This window comes from Botrytis cinerea, chromosome 5 (assembly GCF_000143535.2).
Source record: "Botrytis cinerea B05.10 chromosome 5, complete sequence".
NCBI lineage: Eukaryota > Fungi > Ascomycota > Leotiomycetes > Helotiales > Sclerotiniaceae > Botrytis > Botrytis cinerea.
This window is the reverse complement of record NC_037314.1, coordinates 1,564,124-1,586,597: the sequence shown is the minus strand read 5'-3', so window position 1 is coordinate 1,586,597 and position 22,474 is coordinate 1,564,124. Positions and strand designations below refer to the sequence as shown.

Here is a 22,474-nt window from a genome sequence, read left to right as displayed (position 1 = left end):
TTTGATATATGAGCACGTGATACTTACTCCGTCCCTTGGTTGGTATGAGCATGAGCATGAGCATCAGCATGCGCACTGAGCATTTGGGTAATACCGCTTTGTCTTACTATTGTCATACTATTGTGATACAATTGCCATTAGTGAGAGTGTCCATCAATATTGCATGGAGTATGTACTAGCGACAGCAATCAGACTCTAGGCCATGTCCTCTCGTAATTATAGAAAAAGGCATTTCCTATTTGATCGGTCTGTTACATATCTAATCAATCTAATTGATCGAATAGCAATACTACCACGACTACCACGACTACCACGACTACCACGACTCCTACCGCGACTCCACACATACCCTTCCTTCTTGGATCCTTCCGTCCTTCCTTCCACTCGCCTACCTATCATATGTGGTTGATTGCTCTCCCCTCCCCCCTCTCCTTTCACATGTGAGAGAAATCTCGACATTCCCAGATATCGGCATCGATCCATAAATTCTGCATCACATTCTGCTCCGTCTACATGTACTTACCTAGGTACTTTTCTCTGATCCCAATAACCCCACGGAACCCATGTCGCTAGCATGCTTTTCATCACAACCCACTGAGCCAATACGAGAAAAGTTTTCGACCAAAGCATTTTTTCTGTATGGTGTACAACCTAGGCAGACGGCACTCTCTCCTTCATTCGGCCAGAATCCAATCAATCTGGGAAGACTTTACCTAGGGACTCTCACATGTGTTCTGCTCCACATTGCATTCAGATGCATCGATGCTCAATCACACATTCATCGTGTGAATCTGTGATGACTTTTTCAAATACGGAGTATGCCTGGCAGATCTTACCTGCCGAGGCCTGCTCAATCAAGCACCCATGTCATCCATCTCATGTCATGGAATCCAGTCCATTGCCTACCCCAAGTCAGTCAGTCCTGTGAGACTTTATATTGTGTATCTTGATATGTATCTGCATCTGCATTTGTATATCTGTATTCGCATATGTATGCGTATATGTATGTATCTCTATCTCTATCTGTATCTGTATCTGTATCTGTATCTACATCCGTATATGCATCCGTGTATGTCTTCACATACCCGTTGCCCATATACATGTCTCTCGCTTCACGGCCGGCTCGAAAACAGAAACTTTGTGCTTAGATCCTCCTCCTCCTTATTATCATTGGCATTAGCTGCATCGAATCTTTACCTGCATGACTAGAATCTTTGGAAACTCTCTCTTCTCCTTATTGGCAGGGGTTTCACCGGATTTCCATCCTATTTGAGCTTGATCCATTTTCTCCGTGTCGTCACCTATTACTTTTGGTCGCATTCCCATTCCCAACCCTTCATATTATCACCCTCAACATCAACATTCACATCAACACTTTTCCCTTTCCCTCCCCTTTCCTCGCTCGGTTCCCGTCCCGACTGAAATACAACTGCGCAATATAATATTATATCAGATTCTGTATTGCTTCCGTGTCTTCACATCCTTCATTTCATCTACATCTATTATATTCACTCGTTATCGAAACTCACTCCCTTTCTGATCCCACAGAGTCTGACCTCACCTCGCCCTCTGTAGAAGCTTTTCCTAGGTATAATACAATAGAACAATACTACCACCTGCTTGCTTCCAAGCCAAAAGTTTCATTCCACCATCTCACTCTACGCACCTTTTTACATAATATACCTTCGCCATCGTCCATTCAACAAACATTCATCTAGGATTAACCCCACTTGATCAGTCGCAAAGTTTAAGGGAATATACGCATGACCTAATCGACATATAATTCTTACAAGTTCCGCTATTAACTTCTCAACACTTCACGAATCGGGGCGCATTTGCAAATCTGCGTTGGTGAAATCCGCCTCCGTACTACACCACATCCCCAACAAACATCCATTTCTTTTGCAACAATAAATCGACAATGCAGTACGTGCGAAGTATCAGCGGTTCCGTTTCGAAAACCTGGAATTCGATAAATCCAGCAACGCTCAGCGGAGCAATCGATGTTATAGTCGTTGAGCAGGAAGATGGGTCATTGGCATGTTCACCATTTCACGTTCGCTTCGGGAAGTTCTCTCTCCTTCGGCCATACGAGAAGAAGGTCGAATTTAGAGTCAACGATGTCAAACAAGATTATGCCATGAAGTTGGGAGAAGGGGGAGAGGCATTCTTCGTGTTCGAGACCAGTGATAATATTCCAGAAGCTATGCAGACGTCACCTCTGGTTTCGCCAGTTTCCAGTCCGCCATTGCCAGCGTCGGGTGCGCACCCGGCAAGTCTGTCGGAACCTGACTTCCTAGCATTAGATATGGGCCATAAAAGTCTAAGATCAGACAGTTTTACAAAATCTGCGGGAGGCCCATATCCTAGGAGGCAAAGTAATCTCAGTAAGCTGCCAAGATTATCTCCAAATCTTCTTTACTGACTAGAATAGGTGCTTTGACACCACCATCGATATCTTCAGAGCTCTCTGGAGATTGTTCGGGCGTTCAACGGAGCCATACAGACGAATTCTTGTCATCTTCGGCTCGCACGAACATTAGCGATTTGACGGAACGAGATAGGCAAACACGGTCCATGACACCCACTGTTGCAGCTGTCGATGGACAATCGGATGTTTTCACTGAAAGATCGCACAGCCCTCCACCTCTGCCAACACGCGAAGCAATAGAAAGGGCGATGGCATTGTCGAATCGTCTTCAAGCCTCAAACATACCAAGTCAGGTCACCGAAACCGGTGACTTGATGTTGGATATGACGGGCTACAAAAGTAGTGACGATGATGCTCTTCGGGCAGAGGTTATTGCGCGAAAGGTTTTGTCAGAAGAATTGGAAGGCAATTATGATATTGGTGCTCTCATTGGTGCCGATGAGAACGGAAACCTTTGGATATACAGCAGTGAAGAGGCAAAAGAAGCTGCAAGTCAGAGGGCGGCAATGGCAGGCATTAATGCGTCTGGATTGACGACCGATACTTCTTCGGATTTAGGATACAGTAGCGAAACAGATAGTGATATCCTTCACCCACCGATCGTTCCAACTCACCGACGCGCCGACTCTGAGTCATTGGGAATGCAAACACCACCCAAGACACCCACTGGAACTGCTGGTGATCCAAATCGAAACTATGCCAAAACTTTGCGGTTGACTAGCGATCAATTAAAAGCTCTCGGCCTCAAGTCCGGCCCAAATCCTGTGAGCTTTACTGTCAACCGAGCAACTTGTCAGGCAAATATGTATCTCTGGAGATATGATGTTCCTATTGTAATTTCTGATATTGATGGAACCATCACAAAGTCAGATGCTTTGGGCCATGTTTTGAATTATATCGGAAGAGATTGGACTCATATTGGAGTTGCCAAACTCTACACGGAGATCATTAACAATGGTTACAACATCATGTATTTGACCTCTCGATCGGTCGGTCAGGCGGATACGACCAGAGCCTACCTCAACGGTGTGGTACAGGAGGATTATCGCTTACCGAAGGGCCCAACCATCTTGAGTCCTGATAGAACGCTCGCAGCTTTGAGACGAGAAGTTTATATCAGAAAGCCAGAAGTCTTTAAAATGGCTTGTCTACGAGATATCAAAAACTTGTTCGGCCCTAATCGCACACCATTCTATGCAGGTTTCGGTAACAGACTCACTGATGCACTGTCATACCGCTCGGTCAGTATTCCAAGCAACCGCATTTTCACTATCAACAGTTACGCAGAAGTATCGTTAGATTTGCTCAGTCTCAACAAATTACGATACAGCTATGTGAATATGCGAGAGGTTGTGGATCATTACTTCCCACCGGTCAACACCCTCATCACCAGCGGAGGTGAAGAATACACTGACTTCACATATTGGCGAGAACCTGTCCTTGAGCTTGACGATTTCAGTGGGTCTGAGAGTGATGAAAAAGATCTTGAGGAGAGAGAAGAGGAAGAGGAGGATGACGAGGATGACGAGGAAGATAACGAACAGTTGGGTGACAGTTATATCTCTCGCGAGTCTTTAGACGAGGACAATTACTACGAGGAAGGTCTGGATGAAAGTCTGTTGATGGAGTCAATAGAGGGGGATGATGGTCTGGGGAGAAGTATGCTATTAGAAGGAGAAGGCCAAGATCAGGAATACTATGACAACGCAATTGAAGATGACGATTACGAAGAGGAGTCACAGTTAGAAGGGGGTGGTGTCAGACTAGATGATCAGCTCACTCCTCAACCCCAAAAACTTGATACCGATGCTGAGGTCATTACGGGACTCAAAAATCTTGCTTTAAAGGAAGAAAATTCCGACGATTAGAAGGTTTAAATCTTCATCACGAGGATAACATAGGAACACGGGATTTCAACATTCCTGTATACTTAATAGTAGCGGAGAGGGATGCGGGATGAGACGCAGACAAGCCCAAACGAGGTATGGGAAATGAATGAAAGGAGCTTGGGTGTTGAAGTGCAGCGTAGCGATGAGAATTTTCAACGAAATACCTTTGGCAGCAAGTGTATATTAGCATATTGTAGGAGTTTAGATGAGTGAGCATGGATTGGGCTGGAACTTTTTTTCTTTTTCTTCCTCTCTTTTGGAGGATGTAGGTTATCTTTCATGGGTGGCATGGTATGGGATCGGTATGGATATACAAAGGGCATGTATTGGAGAAGGGCATAGGGTGGAGTATTTAACTTCTTCTTTTTGATTAGAAAGAATAGAGAGAATTTTCACATTGTTATAGCATTTTTGACTCGACTGATTGATTGGTTCATTGATGTTGGGGTTGATTGATATTAAGTTTTGGTATTAAATGGATTTGTAATCAGAGCTACGATGCGATGCATCAGAATCCTCTTCTTCCCCTTACCACAGGCGGGCAGGTATCCGCAAAAAGCATCCGGGCCCTGTGGAAAACTTGGTGGCTTGATGAATTTTTGAGTTGGCGAGAAGATGCTTGGGTATTGTATTGTTGTTTATTGTTGTGTATTAGAGATGAGGAGGACGAGGAGGATGTTGAACATTGTATGTTTATGTTTATGTTTGCTTCTGTGCCGCAGGTATTGGAGAGAAGGGGGGGGGGAGGTATTGAATGGACATTGAATGGATTTGGATTTGGATTTGGATACGAGGGGGCTTACTCGCTACCTGGGGTGGGGGTTGGGATGCAGAGATTGTTTTCTCTCTCTCTCTCTCTCTCTCTCTCTCTCTCTCTCTCTCTCTCTCTCGCTGTGTGTGTAGAGAAGGTGAGACTCGAGGTTTGGTTTGGTGTGGGGAATCTGGGATGGTGGGATCGAGGGGAATGTGTGATCATGCGAGGCGAGGTGAGGCGATGATCTTTTGTGAGTGGGTGGAGTGGTTTCGTTTCTTACTTGTTGATTCCAGGGAGGAGAGGGGAGGGGAGGGTGTGGATGGAGTATCTATATCCCTCCTCTTTTGTCCCCTTTTCTTTTCTCTTCCTCGAGCACTAGAATCCTCTCCCTCGAGATATATACATCGAAGATCTAAACTGTTTATTTCTACATCGTGAAGTGTGTTAATATCTAAGCACGGGGTTTCGACTTGAATTTTTCGAGTCGTTTTGCGGCTAGGGTTGTTCGTTCTGTCTCGTGTCTGTCGCTTCTGCGCTGAGATATATGTATGTACGTGCATCGGTGTGTATGTGAAACTTTGAAAAGAGGTGTTGTATTTTTTGTTTTTTTTTCGAGGCGGGGGGGTTGTGGTGGAGATCTGTGTTGAGGGGGAGAAGGAGGGGTTTGGCTTCGTGGAGGCGAGGGCTTGGATGGATGGGATAGAGGTTGCGGATTGGGAATTGAGAATTGCGATCGGAGGGGGTTGTGGATCGTTGGGGTACTGTCTGCTTGCTGTCGCTTTGTATCGTATCCCACAGTAGGCAGTAGTATAGAGATCTTACATGCTACCCACCATTCATTCCACTAATCTTACTCTTGCCATCCTCCAAATTTCCAACCTCTTCTGCTTCAAAGTTCAAATACTCATCTTGCGAAATCCCTCCATGAGATCACATATTGCCGAATCTTCCTCTCCGTGATCTTTTATTACCGGTTGAAACTCATCGTTATCGTCAATGGCATCGTCATAATCATCATCATCGCAGTCTGAATCCGAATCCGAATCCGAATCCGAGAACATGTCTAACGAGGGCTTGGGAGTCGAAGTCCAGGTCGGCGTTTCTGGTATTTCGGAGAAGTGGTCTGGACTTGCGAGTCTTGCCGGAGACAGCTGCGGGATATAGAGAGATTGTTCTTCTGGAATGTTGATGCTGGGATGGGTGGCTTGGGGATGGGTGTTTTCTGCAGTTGGGGAAGTTGAGGTATATGATGAATCGGATGAAGAACTACTTGTACGAGGTACGGAATGCGAGGATTCAGAAGAGCAGGAATAGGAATAGGAACAAAAACTATCAATGCTTGGTATGGGACTCGGGCTCGAGAGGGTGTTTTGGGATTCAGATTCTTTGGATTGTTGTTTTTCTTGCTGCTCTTCTCGCTGCTGTTCTCGCTGCTGTTCTCGCTGCTGTTCTCGCTGCTGTTCTCGCTGTTGTTCTCGTTGTTGTTCTCGCTGTTTCTGTTGTTCGTGTTCGTACTCCAAACTCGTTATGCGCCGAGAAGAGGGAATGGGTATAATCGCCGTCTGCACACCCAGATATCGAGGAAGTATCAAGACCCGAAAAGAAGGATCGAAGATCCCAGTCCATATCGGTGTTGCACATGAATCCGAATTCGTCTTATGATAGCGAGCGACTATTAGAGCATCGGGATTATGATTGTGACTGTGATTCATTTTCGGTCGGAGATTTTCGTGCCATTTCATTTCATCTTCATGGTTGCGGATGTGTTTGGAGGTTCTCGAGTATGGTCTTATCGTTCTTATGTCATGATTTGATATATGCTTTGCCACATTCAAGAAACTGGGTCAATGGTGTGGATCTAAACTCAATTTATGGCTAGTAGAACTGCTAGACTAGTAGTGCCGCTAATGGTAGATGCATGTAGATCCCCCGCATTTGGGGTGCATGAGCTCCTTATATTAGATAACAAAACAACCTCAATTGCGCCAGTGTATACGCCATGAAAAGGTGTTTCTCCCGTTGATCCCAATGGTAACTATCAATTCCATATTCATAGCATGTGAGAAGTGACCATATCCATAAACAAAGCTCCTGAATTGCTCGAACCGTTGGCCCCACGAAAATAGGCTCAATCCAAAATGAAAGCTCGAGGATGTATGGGTTTCTCTCAAACCAATGGGATTGGTTGTTGGAAGTGAGGATCTAAAGCTCCTCGGCAGTTTCATGGTGTTGAGCAGAGTTTTCGGGCTGTGTGTTCAAGTATCAGTAAGTTGTTCGTTCGCTGTTCGTACCATTTGATTCAAGCATAAGATGTGACTTACGGAAACCTCTGATTGTTCAACATCCATCATATCCGCCTGATCAACCTGATCATTACCAGATTGATCATCATCAACCTGAGCATGGTGACCTGGTAAAACATCACCAGCTTCGTTGTCTGTATAATCTTCCTCGTAATCGAGATTAGAATGCTCAGCAACAAAGCAGTGAGCAGTACCAGGCATGAAGAGAAAGTTTTGGTGAGCCAAAGCGCGGTTCTCATCATCGATAAGAGCCATAGCGACTAATGCGTTTCGGAAAGATGGTTGGATACCACGCTCGCGGAGATGGAGGAGAAAGTCGAGAACGGGGATGGTGTTGTAGTGGTACTCTCTATCTCTTCTGGCTTGATAGGCAGCGATCATTTCGTCCCAGTTGCTTGTCGATTGTGGGAGTGCGGCTGCGGCGGCTACGTTGGTGGGAGAGGAGTTTTCGGAGGAGGTGGAGTCGGAGGAGGTGAAATCGAGGGTAGCGGTGTCGGAGAGAGCATCGATTTCCATTTGATCCAAGACTTTTGAAGGGGAGGGGTCTGCCATTCTGAGTAGGCGTTGAAAGTTTGTGGTTGTGTGAACTATAATTTGTTTTCCGTTAGTAAACTACAGTACAGAGCATACATTATGAGAATTAAATGAACGAGTACGAAGGAGTGTGGACCTTTTACTTGTGATAAGAAAAAGTTTTTTCAATAATCACTTAGAAGAATATCAAGTAATCATATGGCTAGAAGAAAAAGACTTACTTTTCTTGAAATGGTTGTTTGTAGGTTGGGATGTTGTGGTGTGGTGTGTTAAGAAGTTGATTAGAAAAAGTTGAAGAGGACCTAGTTATGGAAAGACTAGTCGCTCTAGACTTCGGCCGGGTGATGAACTTTGTTGTGGATCAACAATGTTGAGATGATATTGTGCACTTTTAGGTACTTTTGAAAGTCGTCATTATGGGTTAGTAAATCATAATTGGAGTTGCTGTTCTCTAGACTATTCTAGATTACAGTGGTATTGAGATGAGAAAAGGGGGTTGAGTTGATTGTAAAATCCCTTTTGCAAATGGAGTTTGGATGAGTCAAGTGAAAGTACTACGATCAGATATCAATGTCTTTGATTCTATCTTTCTATTTCATGGATTAGATCAGCTTATTCACACATGTTTGTGGTTTGAGGTGGTAGATAGATGGAATTAGTCTTGTTGAATTAGCCTTTTTCTCGCTTAGAACTTGATTGAGATGAAATCTACTTGAGTAGTTTACTGTGTTTGAACAAGGAAAAATGAATCATACATGGTAATTTAACTGTCATGATATAATAACTTAGATCTATTCAATAATATTACAGCAGTGATACCACTGAATTCTGGTGCATTGTTGAAACAAGTGTAAGTGTTTATGATGCTATATGTGAGGCTGCTGCAAGGTGTTGCGGATCGTGGCAAGTCAAATCAACCCAGAGTGATACGGTGAGCGTATGAAAACGTGATTTTACTCTTTTAAAAGAAGAAAAGACATTGATGCCGGTGATTCTTAATATTTGATTTTAGGATAGAATATCTTCGATAGGTATTGCAGAAAGATCCAAATGTGCATCGTGTTTTAGTAACCACCTCTAAATGCGATGTCTCTTTCTTGGAATCATAGATTCTTAGTGCAGTTATTTACTTGACTACTCCCCTTACAAGATTGAATATTCCCTTCTACTAATCAAAAAGTCCATGGTTCTTAAGTTCTATATATAGGGAAAGAGTCCTCAACACATCAGCTGCTAGATAGTCTCCAAGCAAAGACTTGCTATTTCACCTCTCCTAGTGTTATGAGTCAACTCTAAAGTTTCAAATCACCAGAAATCAACTCCACTCGATTTATTTGTGGCATTTTATCTCATCTCATTGGCTCTCTTCAATGCGGCGAATTCACCTCTACAGCACTGTATAGAACTCACGAGAACGCTAACTTTGCGGCGTTCTCATTCACCTATCTATTTAAGAACAAGCAAATTCCCATTTTGATTTCAATCTGCAGCATACAGCATATTCAATCCCCAAAATTCATACATTCATTCAACCAACAAAGAATTAATTACAAAATCCCCTTCCCCTTCCCCCTTTCAACTCGCACCACAAAATATCAGCAAGTAGCATGGATCTCCACAAGCTCACCGTCAAAGAGCTTTTGGCGCATCTCAAAGCTGCCGGTGTAGAAAAGCCCACTACTAAAGAGGGAATCGTTGCTTTCGTCGAGAATCAATCACGTATTGCCCGTCGGAGGGACCAAGCCAGGGAATTAGCTGCTATTGAACCGAAATTGAATGCGACAAATGGAGGCCCCGAATTGGTAAGTCATTTAGCCCGCTTTAAGAATTTCTTCCTTCGCCTCTAATCTTATACTTGATCTTCTGTATCTGTGCATCATCTCGAACTACTTATGGTCCGCATGGTCAAACTCTTCTGACTAAAGAACTAGGAATCCCTCCTCCAGTGCACCACCAAAGCTATCTTCTCCGGATTCGACCTCTCGCTCCCAAAGCTTCCGAAGGGAATAGAAGCCAAAATACAAGTTAACATGCAACTTTGGCATACGCGTACCGAGTCTGTGAATATGGATGATCAAGATCATGAAACTGGCCTACAGACTCCAGGTTCTGAGAGTGGAGATGAAACGATAATGACCGATATTTGGATGGGACGAGCACAAGAATTTGTACACGGTGAAAAAGATGAAGAAGAAGAAGAAGAATTAGATGAACATGGCATTCTCATCATTCAACCCCCACGCCGAGAAACTCAGCCGAGCCCCAATGTCGCCGAATCCCGAAAACGCCAACTCGGAAGCCCGGCACAACAAATTACTTCTATCTCAATCTCAGAATCCCAGATCGAAGCAGTTAGTAACCCCAACAGACAAACCCAGGGAAATGAACAGACTCTCGAGGCTTCTACTTCTAATTCTAGATCTGCAATGCTCGGAAGATCGAATAAGAAACAGAAGCGTGTTACTTGAAGCCTCGCCTCACATTGATTGCGTATTTAAACTTTGGATAGGAGTATGGAGTTTAGGTCGTGGTGACTACTGAGAGTTGAGGTGAGGGTTAAATCAGCTCCTGATTCTATAGTTTAATACATATGACAATCACAACAAAAAAACTAAATCACCTGATATGATAATGATGTGCACCTTGTTTACTTATTGCATGTCTCATCTTTCTTTACTTCTTCTCAAAAATAAAAGAGGATCATAGGGTCTTTCAACGAACACAAAGGCCCGGCATATCCTTCAGCTCTATCTGCTTTCTCAGTCTCGCCGCCTTTTTGTACGTATCGAGAACAAAGAGCAGTTTTGACAAAGTGAAGTGGGCCTGAATAAAAAGCGTCGTTGACTCTTTAATGTGAGAAACTTCTTTTACTCTTTAAATTCCATATCCCGCAACTTGCACATGTCTCTAAGCTCCTCTTTACTGCCAAACATCAAACTAACAAACACTCTATCACTGCAACTGATATCTGGCTCCGAATGAACAGGTGAATCTTCATCTCCCCAAGTAAACCGTATTACATCTCCCACCACTAAACTAACGCATTCTTCGTTCTCAAACCGCTTTGCCAATTGAATCCTTTCTTCTTCATAACTCAAACCTGCCACCTCAACCAGAGTACTTCTAACAAGAGAAGTCTCTGGAAGCAGTCGAGTACAAGGGCCGAGGAGTGTGGCAGCGTATTTACTATGAATTGCCTTTTCTTTCCTAGTCTCGCTGCTGGAACCCTCGTTTTCGTGTTCAGAACGAGGATGAAGACAGGTGCAGTCGAACATCCTCCCATCTTGATGCCATCTAGGCATTACAAACACATCACTTGGTTTGGTAAGACGGATTGTAAACCAACAGGCCTCGGTTGGAATTCTTTCGTGCTCAGTACAGTATTTCCGAGCGATATTGAAGAAATCGGAAAGGGTAAAGGACATGCATGAAGCTGAGAGGGAAATGTGAGAAGAGAGGAAAGAAGTCGCATCAGTAATTATTTTCCGATGATCAAAACCTCCATACCAATCGTATTCGATATTTTTATTGGTGGTGAGGGATTCTATGGGAAATGGAGAAAGACGTTGGAATGGAGTGGGGGTTAGACGGGTTAAAGGAGGGAGCTAGAGCCACATTAGTTTCTTCTCTTCTCAAGTTGAAACCCAAGTCAACAATCTGCATACTCTATTTTGAGGCATAATTTTGTTTTGCTAATAGGGAAGTTGTCAAAAATACTGTAATGGTGAGCACAAATTGGAAACTTAGTCGATGAGAGTACGATGAAATTGAGTTCTTACTGTGGCTCAGTATTGCATGAGGCAGTGCGGGCTTAGGCCTAATACTACTAGCAGAGGTACACAGTGACAAGACATATAAAAGTGAGGCTCTTCGCTTAACTATATAAATACAAACAGCCCAAATTACTTCACCAAGAAACAAATTCCAGATGGCTTAGTGGTAACGCACTGGGTCTTCACATCCCCTCAAACGGGACCGCTGCTTAACATCCGAAGAGCTTGTTGATTGAAGAACTCAGCTCGTCTGGTTTGAATTGGAAACAGGATCGTCCACACCATATGATTTCAATTTTTTGAGTTTTGCTACCCCCAATTTAATCACGTTGTTCGTACCCTAATTTTTTTCTACTCTTCTTGCTTGCTTTTAGTCGCGTCCCACTGTGAGATTGGGCATTGTAAATTTCAGAAAACGCTTGTTATATATTCATGATTGATTTTGGCGACTCCAGGAAACAGATACAGGGCGAGAGTTTCACCTCCATGATGCAAATGGAATCGAGTCAGTTTTCTGACGCTTATTCCAACGATCTCTTGCGCTCCTTTCATAAACACGCATCAAGACAAACAGATTAACTTTGTATAACATGCTAGCGATTGAATGAGATGTTGCTTCATGTTCTACATCTCTAAGTCGGGCTTCCGAAGTTGTAGCAACACGGGGTATTCTATACTGGAGATATGCTGCCCGGATGCCTAGATGTATGCAAAGGCACATCGACAGAAGTAGAGCGCAGTGAGCTACTCATTGCTGGTCTAGCATTTACCGTGGAGCAATGCAATAGGGCAGAGGCTCAAAAGCTAAAATCACTTCCAGCTGATATATTTTGCTTTGCTGCCAGTTTTCAAGCTTGAATAAAGGCCACGAGAACCCGTATGTTTTTGCACAAATACTCGACACTCTAGGCAAACGGCGATTTCACTTGACAGAACTTGAAGCAGCATGTGTTTGACAGCCTTGATATTGCACTGCGCGTACGCTGCTTATTCTTGAATAATACAAACTCCTCCCTGCCCTCTTATGCGCGCCAAATTCTTTTGATACCCTCAGTAACTCCGACATCATTTGTTTCGAACTCGTACAATCCAACTCCAACCAAAACAGTTGCTCCCCTCAAGCCCCACCAAAGGAACGCTTTAGTTTTTGGCACTCTCTTCGATGGGAAATAATCGGTAATACACGACTCGAAACCAATATGTGAGTGGATGAGAATAGCCGCGCAGAGGAGAGCATCGGTAGCTGGATTCAATGATCCGGAAACGAAGGGGGCGACTGTGAGAGGAACGAGACCAACGGCGATTAAACGCTCGAATGTCCAATGGTATGAGCCATGGGATGGGGATGGCTTAGGCACAGCTGCTGCGTCGTTTGCTATATAGTCTGTTAGTTTATGGTGGGTTGGCTCGAGGGCGGATCAACATACAAGTTCCATCAATAGATTCTGTGACGTAGTTAGCAATAGAATTAAGAAATACCAATAGCGGGAGGCTCACGAGGTAATGGGGGTAGAATTGATTGTCTGCCACTTGCATGGAATGCCGCTACACGCATTGAACCTGGCAATGCATCTCTAACAAAAGTACTGCGTCCAGCGGGCTTGTTGATTGCGGGGAAGCTGGAGGGGATCTTCGTAGAGAAATTGCGCTTCGACGCAGCGAGGCAAGTCTGCCTAATGACGGATGGTTTGATGAATGAAGCCATTGTGAATTTCTATTACAATTATTGAGTGTAAAAGAGTCGACGACATATCACTCAGGTCCTTCAATGCTCGGTCGACGATATTCGGAATAACTAGGTAGCTCGGCAACAAGTCACGTGCAAGGTCATCAAAGCCGGAACGGATTTGATTGGCTGAAATATGATCAACGACTAAGCTCTTCAGGTTTACTAAATTCTAGTAATTTGAACTCATCGGGTTATCTTCAATTTGTTTTACTTCCACCACAACCCTCACATCATATCCCCATGGCGTCTCGGCGGTTAGCATTAAACCTTACAAAAGGACTGCGCACCCGCGCTGCTCCAAATGTCGTATCTGGACTGAGAAGAGGATTCGCGACTCCAGTCACAAAAAATGGCGTCAAGACAGAGACCACAACTCTTTCAAACGGTCTAACGGTAAGTTTTGAATATGACTGATGGAGGGGCAAAGTGCTGATAAGAGAAAAGATCGCTACAGAACACTCGCCATGGGCACAAACCTCGACAGTTGGTGTATGGATCGATGCCGGTTCTCGGGCGGAAACCGACAAGACCAACGGCACTGCTCATTTCTTGGAACATCTTGCCTTCAAGGTATACTTCAGTCTGGGGTGGGTGGAACGTTCAATTGGGCTTACAATGAGAATAGGGAACCAGCAACCGAACGCAACATCAATTGGAGTTGGAAATTGAAAACATGGGTGGCCACTTAAATGCCTACACTTCCGTATGTTTACATTCATATGAATAGCGCAGGCATTTTGCTAATTTCATGGAAGCGTGAAAACACAGTTTACTACGCCAAGGCTTTCAACTCTGACGTACCAGCAACTGTCAACATTCTCTCCGATATTCTTCAAAATTCCAAACTCGAACCATCGGCGATTAACAGAGAGCGTGATGTTATTTTGAGAGAATCCGAGGAGGTTGATAAGCAATTGGAGGAAGTCGTTTTCGATCATTTACACGCAACTGCTTTCCAAGGACAACCTTTAGGACGTACCATTTTGGGACCCGCTCAAAACATCCAATCCATCCAAAGAGAGGACTTGACCAACTATATTAAGACAAACTACACTGCTGATCGTATGGTTCTTGTCGGTGCCGGAGGTGTTCCCCACCAGCAACTCGTTGAACTCGCTGAGAAGCACTTTGCTGGTCTTGCATCTCAGCCACATTCCAGCGCTGCTCTCGCCATTGCCAACGCTCAAAAGCAAAAGCCAGAATTCATTGGTTCTGAGGTCAGAGTTCGTGACGATACCATCCCAACTGCCAACATTGCCATCGCTGTCGAGGGTGTTAGCTGGAAAGATGATGATTACTTTACCGCTTTGGTTACCCAAGCTATCGTCGGTAACTGGGATAAAGCTATGGGCAATGCTCCTCACATGGGTAGCAAGCTCAGTGGTTTCGTCCACAAGAACGACTTGGCCAACAGCTTTATGAGTTTCTCAACAAGTTACAGCGATACTGGACTTTGGGGTATCTACCTCGTCACCGACAAGACCACCCGTATTGACGATTTAGTTCACTTTACTCTCCGTGAATGGTCTCGTCTATCATACAACGTTACCGAGGCCGAAGTTGAGCGTGCCAAGGCTCAACTCAAGGCATCTATTCTCCTTTCCTTAGACGGCACCACTGCCGTCGCTGAAGATATTGGAAGACAAATCATCACCACCGGCCGTCGTATGGGACCAGAGGAGATTGAGCGTGTTATTGGAGCCATTAGCGAGAAGGATGTTATGAGCTTTGCGCAAAGAAAGTTGTGGGACCAAGACATTGCAATCAGTGCTGTTGGTTCGATTGAAGGTATGCCTAACAATTTTCTACTCCATTGCTTTTCTTTGAATTATTTACTAACATGTTTAGGTCTCCTCGATTACCAACGTATAAGAAACGATATGAGCAGAATGGCATCATAGATAGGAATTTAGAGGGGTTTGGGGCATGAGCGTGTATGATGCGGGGCTTGTTTGTACACATAGATCCTCAATAAAATTTGTTCATTTTGTTCACAGCCAACCTCTGAGACATGGGGAACTTAAGCGTCACTATTATGATTTTCAAAATTATGCAAACACACGTAACTTCCCATGAGCAATGCTTATGACTGAGTCAGGATGATATTTACGCCGAAATAAGTGCGAAAATTCGAAAAGCTAAACTGACCAACACTCCAAAGATTTCGAAATTACCCAAATTCTTTCCTCCCAACATCATAAATCGTCATTAATATACAGTCAAAAGACGTGCTATCACATGTCGCTACGTCAACGCCCTAAACGAACGGTCATTTTTTAATCCGTCGGTCCCTTTTTTCCCATTCCCATTATGGTGATTCTTCTGTCTTCATAGCTTCCTGAAACGACAGTCCGATGCATGTGTCTGTCTTAACTGTGTTAAGACCATACAACTGGGTATGCCTTCGAAGCAGATGCTTCAGTATTGGTAAGTGGTATCAAATCCCGTCTCCCGAATCCCATGCACCACCCATTACCGATGATAATCCTCCGTCTTTAATTAACCATATCAAACGACTGTTCCTATCCATTACTGACAATTGTCCTCGAGATCTAACTCTTCAAATCCCCTACTCCCTCTTCACCTACGGCAATTCAACAGGGCCGGGCGGCGCTTCCATTTCGGAGATTCTGGTAGGCTTGTTCGTGTAGTTGACCGGTTTATTCGCATAGTTCGGAGGACCGGGTAAGGAGGTCTGTGTCTTATCACTAATACCCGACCATCTCTGATCTTTTCCCCCGTGACTCTTTCTATCATGATGCATCTGGTATAATTGCTGTTGCTTTTGCTGCTGCTGCAATTGAAGCGGTGTATACGGATTCAAAGCTGGATGTCCCTGCGTGCCTGCCTCGGCCCATTTCTCCGGGTTGTAAGGGCTTAACGGCGGACTCGTGGGGGCACTTAAACCACTATATGCACTTCCTCTCCTACCAACACTACCCACAGAAGCCATTCCGGGACTTCTCAATGGTGGACTCAAGGGCGGCGTCATCGTACCGCTTTCCCTCTCATATCCACTTACGCTTCCCACGGTTAACCTCCTGTTTCTCTCGGACGCCTCTTGCAATTGCGCTTTTACTACTAATCGAGCCACCAGCGCTTTCAAACATTCCTGTAAGGTTTTCCGCACGAATCTCGTCATCAGAATGTTGCATTTCATCTCGACATCTTCTCGGATATAAAGTCCCTCCACGGGCGCATTAATGCCGATTTCTCTTGGAATGGCTGGCTCTCCCGGCATGTTTCCTCCGATCGTCCATTTTTCCTTGATGTCTAAGCCCATGGGCGCATAGCAATGTGTTTGCAATCCATTTGCCAAATCGTGGAAACAGGCGTTGAAGGATACAGTGCCGGTGTAGAGATTGCCTGGTAGATAGGCTACTCTGTCGACGATGCGATACCATTGACAGTGATATTCTTCCGGGGTGGCAGAGGAGGGAGGCTTGGTGGGCGTGCGTTCTGCGTGCGATGGATTGAGATCGATCATTTCGAGATGATCGTGTAGGGTTTCGAGGACCGTTTGGCGGGATACATTGGGAGGGAGTGGTGTAATCGTTGTGAATATTGTTTTAGCCATGTTGGATTCGATGATGAAATAAAGATTGAGCAGGTAAATCTATATAGACTTCCTTGATACCTAGATACCTAGATAGAGATAGAGAGCAATTCTTCAAGAGAGGCGCAGGAGGAACAAGAAGGATATATCCGCCCAGCTTCTGACTTACTACTAGACCATATTGGTATGGCTATGGATATATATCATTCAGAATTAAGATAAGGTGCAATTGGCCCATGCCATGTTGACCACAGCTGAAAATGATTAATCAATTTTGCCCGCTGATTTGTACAAGGTGGGAGGGTGGTGTGTGGTAGGGTAGACTCGTAATGTAAGACTTTAGGTCCAAGCGGATCTAGGACTTTTGGGATGTCAGGCTAACTTATAAGCATTAGCCTATAATGGAGGGCTCCTACCGAGAAATAGTGCTATTGGTACCGACAATATGGAATGTGGAATGTGGAATATGGAATATGGGATGGGATGGGTGCAAAGTTGCAGCGTCCTATGATTGATGGATGGGTTTGGAGAAGGTCGTATCAGCAGGTGAGCATATGATAGAATTCTTACCAAGATTCAAAGTGCATTCATTCCACTTCTCCCCGTTGTGAGAAAACAAACGGAAGACGCCTCTTCCATCAAAGAGCATCTAAACTTCCTTGACTGATGATGCGTCGTACTACACTCCATACGTACGTACGTACATACAACACAGGCCTCTCTCCCCCTTCATGCCTTTTCTTTTTTCTTAAAGCAGAATCCAGCTAGCAATATTCTTTCGAAAAGAGTTCGAAAAAAGAAATGATAATCAATTAAAGCTTGTCTAAAGCTGGGCAATTTTGCAGTCTATTTATTCGCATTGAAAAGAATGAAAAAAACTAATCCCAAAAAATCACTTGTATAGCTAATTTTATCTAATCGCTCACCAAGCAACATTCAATAAGAGAATGATAAAATTCTTTTTTGAAAGAAAAGCAAAGTATAAGACGCCTTGTCTCCTTCAGAAAAATAGCCCAAAGATTTCTCTCCAGAGCAACTATTTCAGGAAACGCATCATCCATTTACCACCCATCGCAACTTCTTGTCGAACAATTCAGCACCAAGCATATCCAACCCCAAATGATTCGCCAGGTTTGCTTGTAAGACCTCGCAACTTCTTGATCCATCCGTCCATCCAATCATAACACCCAACATGTCGTTATGCATATCTTACCGCCACACACAAGAAGATGATGTACAGATGATAGCATGGTTTTGCTTCCCGGGACCGATGACTTTTCCCAAAGCCTTGGTCCTGTTGTGCTGTGCTGTGTTGTAGTACGTGGTACACGTTTACCCTGCCTCGCTTGGCGATGGAAATTCCACTTCATATGGGACCCAATGATTATGTGATGTTTGACAAATGAATCATTCTTGTTTAATGTGATGGTCGTTGATGAATCCGGTACATTTTTGGTACAATTGGGTGAATGTATATATTGCCGGTTCGGAATCCGGATATGGTGTGGCAAATAAACACATGGGATGGGCCAAAGAATTAAGTTTTTCGATCTGCGAAGCTGCTAGTTTGGAAGACTAGAAGTGACGGGTCGAATGGCGGGGTGGACGGTGGGCGGTGCTACCTAGTAGTTTCTAGATTCTGAGGCCGGGTTGAGCCAGGCTCAGATGAAAAAAGTCAACAACGACTCGAAGATAAGTTGGGCTGTTCATTCTTTTACTCATAGGACGCAGCATGATTCAAGATGATGAGCAATGTATAAAATCAAAAACAATTGTATATTCATTAAGTCTCATTGATGATTATTGCATCCCAAAGCAAGAAAACAAACATTAACCGATCGGTCCCATGCCAACTGAAAAAAAAAACCTCCCAACCATGAGAACTAATTTTGTCCACCTTATTACGGCCCCTTTCATGTTGCCAGAGAGACCCCGCCTTTTTTTCCCCTTTAACCCAATGATCCCATATCCCCCCTCGCTGATTCTGTGTGCTGTTGAATCAACACCAAATTTTGAAAATCTGGGCACAGCATCTTCCGCCTTCCATTTTGAGTGCCTATGCCGAGACAACCATTCTTACTCTCATCGTAGTTTTCCTACTTCCTATCATGATCGTAGCCTCCATTGTTTCCGATTTTTAATAGGCATTCTGCACATCGATCAACTCTTCCCACCTATGCACCTCTAATTTTATATTAATTTAACCCTGATACTCCAAATCTCCCTTCAACGCAACCAACTTGTTCTTTTTCCATATGCACATGTTGATAATGCCACTGAAGAAAAATAATACGCAAAGTGCCATGCTAAACCCCCAGATGGCTTTCATTTCGTAGCATGCCGTCTTCGATGCACCGACCCAAAAGTAGTAATTGGCTTTGGAGAAATTCCCGACAGCTGATTCAACGAATGCCGAAGTCACCCCAACATTGGGAAGAGCGGGACATTCCAGATAAGAAAGAGGCGTTCCGACTTTCACGGAAACCACGATGAGGGCAATAAGAGCCGCCGTATCGAATGCAGTAGCCAAGAGGAAGCTGAGTTGGAGCTCAAGATAGAGAAGATAGCCTATAAGAAGAAATACAACAACAATCACAACCTGGTAGAGATCAGTAAGAATCCAGAAGAAATCTGAGAATGAGGGTGACATACAATACTGAGAGTTGCAATGATGACTGATGGGGGGGCTGTGTCGACCGAATTGATCTCTGCGATGAAATTTGCAGACATACTGAGGATGCAAATCAGACAAATGGCTTGTAAAGCCCGAGTGATGGTAAAGGCGAAACCAAAAGAGCCATAATCTTGGCCTTTGGGTGAAAACATTATGATGAATGAGGGTATCGGGAAACGGGTTGATGACGATACAATAATGATTGAGGGGGCTTTCCAATAGATAAGTATTGAATAGCAGGGTACACAGAATCTGCGTCTTTGATAGAAATTGAAGAGAGTGTATTCTATGTAGCTTTGGGGGTGGCTCGGATTGTTGAAGAAGTGAAAGTTTTAGGCTGATCTAGCAGCAAAAGAATGATATGATTGTTGTGAAGAGAATGTCCTAAAGTCTGACTCTAGCCAAAGAAAAGAAGTGAGAGGGAAAGAGGTTATTTGTAGTGGATGAAAAGACTGATTGTCGAGATGATGATGGAAGCAAATTACTGAGGAAATACAGATCTTAAATATTCATACTTACACATTCTTACTGTCGGCTTCAAAGGCCCAGAACATTTGTACCGTCGATCTAGATTTCCAAATTATGCTCTGTAGATCATATCATAACTCTATAAATTCATGAGACGGCCAAGTGTAGTAGCATGCGCTGAGTTTGCCAATAGGAAACCGTCCGCTTGACATGGCCGTTTGTGAGGTCGGTAGTCTCTGAAGCGACCATATTTAAGATTGAATCATTGCAGGCCAGTCATTAACGTCTTGGTATATGAGCCGCAGAGAAGAAACGCGCCATCGAGCTAAGATTTAAGGTATTTGATAGCATCGTAGCATCATTGGATAAGAGACACTTGTCTGATCCGAATAAGCGCTTCACCTTGGGTTGGCGTTTGCAAGCATTTTGAACCATGAGCTTAAAACGCGCCAGTTGAACCTATGAGTGAGCAAAGAAGCAACAAGCGGTTTTAAGCGTAAACCGTATCCATGGGACAGCATATTTCGTTCGATTACATGCCTTGCTTACATCTAGGTAGCCACGATCATGGCAGAGGTTGCTTCTTGTGCGAGATATTCAGAAAAGGTCTTTGTGGCACAGACCCAGCGATGCGCTAAGTAGCATGGAGCACGTGATATCCGCCAATGAGATAACGCCAAGTTCCTGTAGATTATACCTAGGCCTTGCAGCCCTGGACTTTTACTGAGCAACCCACCTCGACTACGATTATGTTCGACAATATGACAACATTTTGCAACCATCTTCATACCTGTAAATGATTCACGGGTATTATCGCCCAGATGTCTCCAGTTCAGTTCCAAATTATGTCAGATCTCCATTTGGAGACTCCAAGCGCGAGACCATCATATCAGCACTTCAACCGGAATGTAAGTATCTAGCTCTTCTGGACGACAATGGAAAGGTTTTAGATTATGAACTTATTGCTTTTCTTGAAAACCAACTGCGGGCATTCGAGATTGTTTTCTTCGTCCAAGGAAATCATGAAGCATATGGAACGAAAGTGAAGACAGCCGTTATATTGATGCCCATAACGCTTCTCATCGGGAAGATCTTACCTGGTTGAATGCTCAAGTGGAACAGATAGAACGAGACGAACCTCACCGAAATGTTATGGTCTTCACACACTTTAGCCCGACGATGCTTGGGCTACAAAAGGAGTGAAGTGGACACTTTTGATGTGGCGAAGGTGGTTGAAATTGAAGCTATTGAATTGCGATAGCGAAATATGATGCCATTCTTCTTCAACGCGAGAGACGTCATCTTGATAATGTGAGCGGAAAATTGCGCAATCCAGAACGATGCGACTAAGCTGATTCAAAGTTGTGTTCCTTGAATTTTCCATGATGCCGGCAATGCTTGCACAAGATATTTCCAGATGTAGGAAGAATGGTTTGGATGACAAAATCTGTCGTCGGAAAGCACAAGAGTATTATCAGCTCATATTCCCGGGTTGCAGATGCAAACTAAACCATGATACCAAGCTCGACATAATACACGTGCCTCTTACTCTTGCTATTGCTCTGAAGATGTCGTCAAATCCACTCTGAAGACCCCCTCCTCATACGGTTTTAGTACGAAGGTATTTTTCCTAATTTCCCTACTACGCCTCACATGGTATGCATGTCGACTAGTGGCCGTGAAACTCTTCTTTTCGGGGCTCTCGAATGTAATGTCATAATGAACCTCACGATGCTCTGGTTTGAGGTTTTCAGCGTATGCATGAGTCTTAACCAGCTAGCCATCTAAATCTTGCAAGTAGTAGCAGTAACCAATCAAGCAGCCAATATAAAGAGCAAAACACAACCCATCATCGTAGTCTTGGGCAGAGATGTTGATTCAGAATTCGATCATTGAATCGAGGAAGCTGGAGAGTGGTGGGAGAAAGTCTTGCACACCATCATCCATTTGGTAATACCATTTCCTAGGGGCGTGCAGCATTACAATAGTCGAGGAATCATTGTGAGTGAGTCGAATCGCGCGCTCACTAATTTCGCAATCAGATTTCTAAACGGGCAGACATCGATGCATATTTAGCAGAAATATTGCTATATATACACATCTTCAAGGCTTGTATTCCTCTCTAGTGAGAGGGTATCCTCCACTTCAAAGTTGCTGGCAACTTCCTACCCAATTTACATTGGCGCTTCTCCTGATTTTTGTACTATCTTCAATGCGTTCTTGCCTATTACTTCTTCTGTGTGATTATGTTTCTGTGTGTTGTCCAACCTCAACATAGAAAATTGCAGTTCAAAGGGGGAATCTGAATTTCCGGCACCAAGGCCAGTCTCAATTCCATTGCAAAATTCTACTGCACAGTATTC

General features: G+C 44.0%; 9 protein-coding genes across 9 annotated transcripts; 3 read left to right on the top strand and 6 right to left on the bottom strand.

Moving 5' to 3' along the window:
• The first annotated feature begins 1,172 nt into the window (after positions 1–1,172).
• Positions 1,173–4,728, top strand: Bcpah1. The gene is made up of 2 exons (XM_001548564.2): positions 1,173–2,387; positions 2,435–4,728. Exons 1-2 carry the CDS (start codon positions 1,922–1,924, stop codon positions 4,297–4,299), a joined length of 2,331 nt encoding a protein of 776 aa, XP_001548614.2. The 5' UTR covers positions 1,173–1,921; the 3' UTR covers positions 4,300–4,728.
• An 811-nt stretch (positions 4,729–5,539) lies between these two features.
• BCIN_05g04470 (hypothetical protein) lies at positions 5,540–7,061 on the bottom strand. Its single transcript, XM_024693010.1, has one exon. It carries the CDS (start codon positions 6,814–6,816, stop codon positions 5,971–5,973), a length of 846 nt encoding a protein of 281 aa, XP_024548795.1. The 5' UTR covers positions 6,817–7,061; the 3' UTR covers positions 5,540–5,970.
• A 49-nt stretch (positions 7,062–7,110) lies between these two features.
• On the bottom strand, positions 7,111–8,007 carry BCIN_05g04460 (hypothetical protein). Its single transcript, XM_024693009.1, has 2 exons — positions 7,396–8,007; positions 7,111–7,321 (listed from the first exon to the last, which is right to left on the bottom strand). Exons 1-2 carry the CDS (start codon positions 7,927–7,929, stop codon positions 7,277–7,279), a joined length of 579 nt encoding a protein of 192 aa, XP_024548794.1. The 5' UTR covers positions 7,930–8,007; the 3' UTR covers positions 7,111–7,276.
• Positions 8,008–9,238: 1,231 nt separating this feature from the next.
• On the top strand, positions 9,239–10,516 carry BCIN_05g04450 (hypothetical protein). The gene is made up of 2 exons (XM_001559722.2): positions 9,239–9,713; positions 9,843–10,516. The coding sequence occupies exons 1-2, from the start codon at positions 9,519–9,521 to the stop codon at positions 10,377–10,379; spliced, it is 732 nt and encodes a 243-aa protein (XP_001559772.1). The 5' UTR covers positions 9,239–9,518; the 3' UTR covers positions 10,380–10,516.
• Positions 10,517–10,555: 39 nt separating this feature from the next.
• On the bottom strand, positions 10,556–11,643 carry BCIN_05g04440 (hypothetical protein). Its single transcript, XM_024693008.1, has 2 exons — positions 11,577–11,643; positions 10,556–11,516 (listed from the first exon to the last, which is right to left on the bottom strand). Exons 1-2 carry the CDS (start codon positions 11,589–11,591, stop codon positions 10,779–10,781), a joined length of 753 nt encoding a protein of 250 aa, XP_024548793.1. The 5' UTR covers positions 11,592–11,643; the 3' UTR covers positions 10,556–10,778.
• Positions 11,644–12,637: 994 nt separating this feature from the next.
• Positions 12,638–13,427, bottom strand: BCIN_05g04430 (hypothetical protein). The gene is made up of 3 exons (XM_001559724.2): positions 13,182–13,427; positions 13,112–13,129; positions 12,638–13,059 (listed from the first exon to the last, which is right to left on the bottom strand). Exons 1-3 carry the CDS (start codon positions 13,387–13,389, stop codon positions 12,707–12,709), a joined length of 579 nt encoding a protein of 192 aa, XP_001559774.1. The 5' UTR covers positions 13,390–13,427; the 3' UTR covers positions 12,638–12,706.
• A 142-nt stretch (positions 13,428–13,569) lies between these two features.
• Positions 13,570–15,468, top strand: Bcmas1. Its single transcript, XM_001559725.2, has 5 exons — positions 13,570–13,806; positions 13,858–13,983; positions 14,039–14,116; positions 14,169–15,201; positions 15,262–15,468. Exons 1-5 carry the CDS (start codon positions 13,654–13,656, stop codon positions 15,312–15,314), a joined length of 1,443 nt encoding a protein of 480 aa, XP_001559775.1. The 5' UTR covers positions 13,570–13,653; the 3' UTR covers positions 15,315–15,468.
• A 35-nt stretch (positions 15,469–15,503) lies between these two features.
• On the bottom strand, positions 15,504–17,316 carry BCIN_05g04410 (hypothetical protein). The gene has a single exon (XM_001559726.2). The coding sequence runs from the start codon at positions 16,988–16,990 to the stop codon at positions 15,998–16,000; it is 993 nt and encodes a 330-aa protein (XP_001559776.1). The 5' UTR covers positions 16,991–17,316; the 3' UTR covers positions 15,504–15,997.
• Positions 17,317–19,119: 1,803 nt separating this feature from the next.
• Positions 19,120–20,047, bottom strand: BCIN_05g04400 (hypothetical protein). Its single transcript, XM_001559728.2, has 2 exons — positions 19,622–20,047; positions 19,120–19,568 (listed from the first exon to the last, which is right to left on the bottom strand). The coding sequence occupies exons 1-2, from the start codon at positions 19,793–19,795 to the stop codon at positions 19,170–19,172; spliced, it is 573 nt and encodes a 190-aa protein (XP_001559778.1). The 5' UTR covers positions 19,796–20,047; the 3' UTR covers positions 19,120–19,169.
• Positions 20,048–22,474: the final 2,427 nt, after the last annotated feature.

Coding starts and splice junctions, on each gene's coding strand:
- BCIN_05g04400 (XM_001559728.2), bottom strand. CDS start 19,795: ATGTTTTCACCCAAAGGCCAAGATTATGGCTCTTTTGGTTTCGCCTTT. Junction 19,569..19,621: donor TCATTGCAACTCTCAGTATT/GTATGTCACCCT, acceptor GATCTCTACCAG/GTTGTGATTGTTGTTGTATT.
- Bcmas1 (XM_001559725.2), top strand. CDS start 13,654: ATGGCGTCTCGGCGGTTAGCATTAAACCTTACAAAAGGACTGCGCACC. Junction 13,984..14,038: donor TGGAACATCTTGCCTTCAAG/GTATACTTCAGT, acceptor CAATGAGAATAG/GGAACCAGCAACCGAACGCA. Junction 14,117..14,168: donor ACTTAAATGCCTACACTTCC/GTATGTTTACAT, acceptor ATTTCATGGAAG/CGTGAAAACACAGTTTACTA.
- BCIN_05g04430 (XM_001559724.2), bottom strand. CDS start 13,389: ATGGCTTCATTCATCAAACCATCCGTCATTAGGCAGACTTGCCTCGCT.
- BCIN_05g04450 (XM_001559722.2), top strand. CDS start 9,519: ATGGATCTCCACAAGCTCACCGTCAAAGAGCTTTTGGCGCATCTCAAA. Junction 9,714..9,842: donor CAAATGGAGGCCCCGAATTG/GTAAGTCATTTA, acceptor CTAAAGAACTAG/GAATCCCTCCTCCAGTGCAC.
- BCIN_05g04410 (XM_001559726.2), bottom strand. CDS start 16,990: ATGGCTAAAACAATATTCACAACGATTACACCACTCCCTCCCAATGTA.
- BCIN_05g04460 (XM_024693009.1), bottom strand. CDS start 7,929: ATGGCAGACCCCTCCCCTTCAAAAGTCTTGGATCAAATGGAAATCGAT. Junction 7,322..7,395: donor TTGAACAATCAGAGGTTTCC/GTAAGTCACATC, acceptor TTGAACACACAG/CCCGAAAACTCTGCTCAACA.
- Bcpah1 (XM_001548564.2), top strand. CDS start 1,922: ATGCAGTACGTGCGAAGTATCAGCGGTTCCGTTTCGAAAACCTGGAAT. Junction 2,388..2,434: donor TAGGAGGCAAAGTAATCTCA/GTAAGCTGCCAA, acceptor TGACTAGAATAG/GTGCTTTGACACCACCATCG.
- BCIN_05g04470 (XM_024693010.1), bottom strand. CDS start 6,816: ATGAAATGGCACGAAAATCTCCGACCGAAAATGAATCACAGTCACAAT.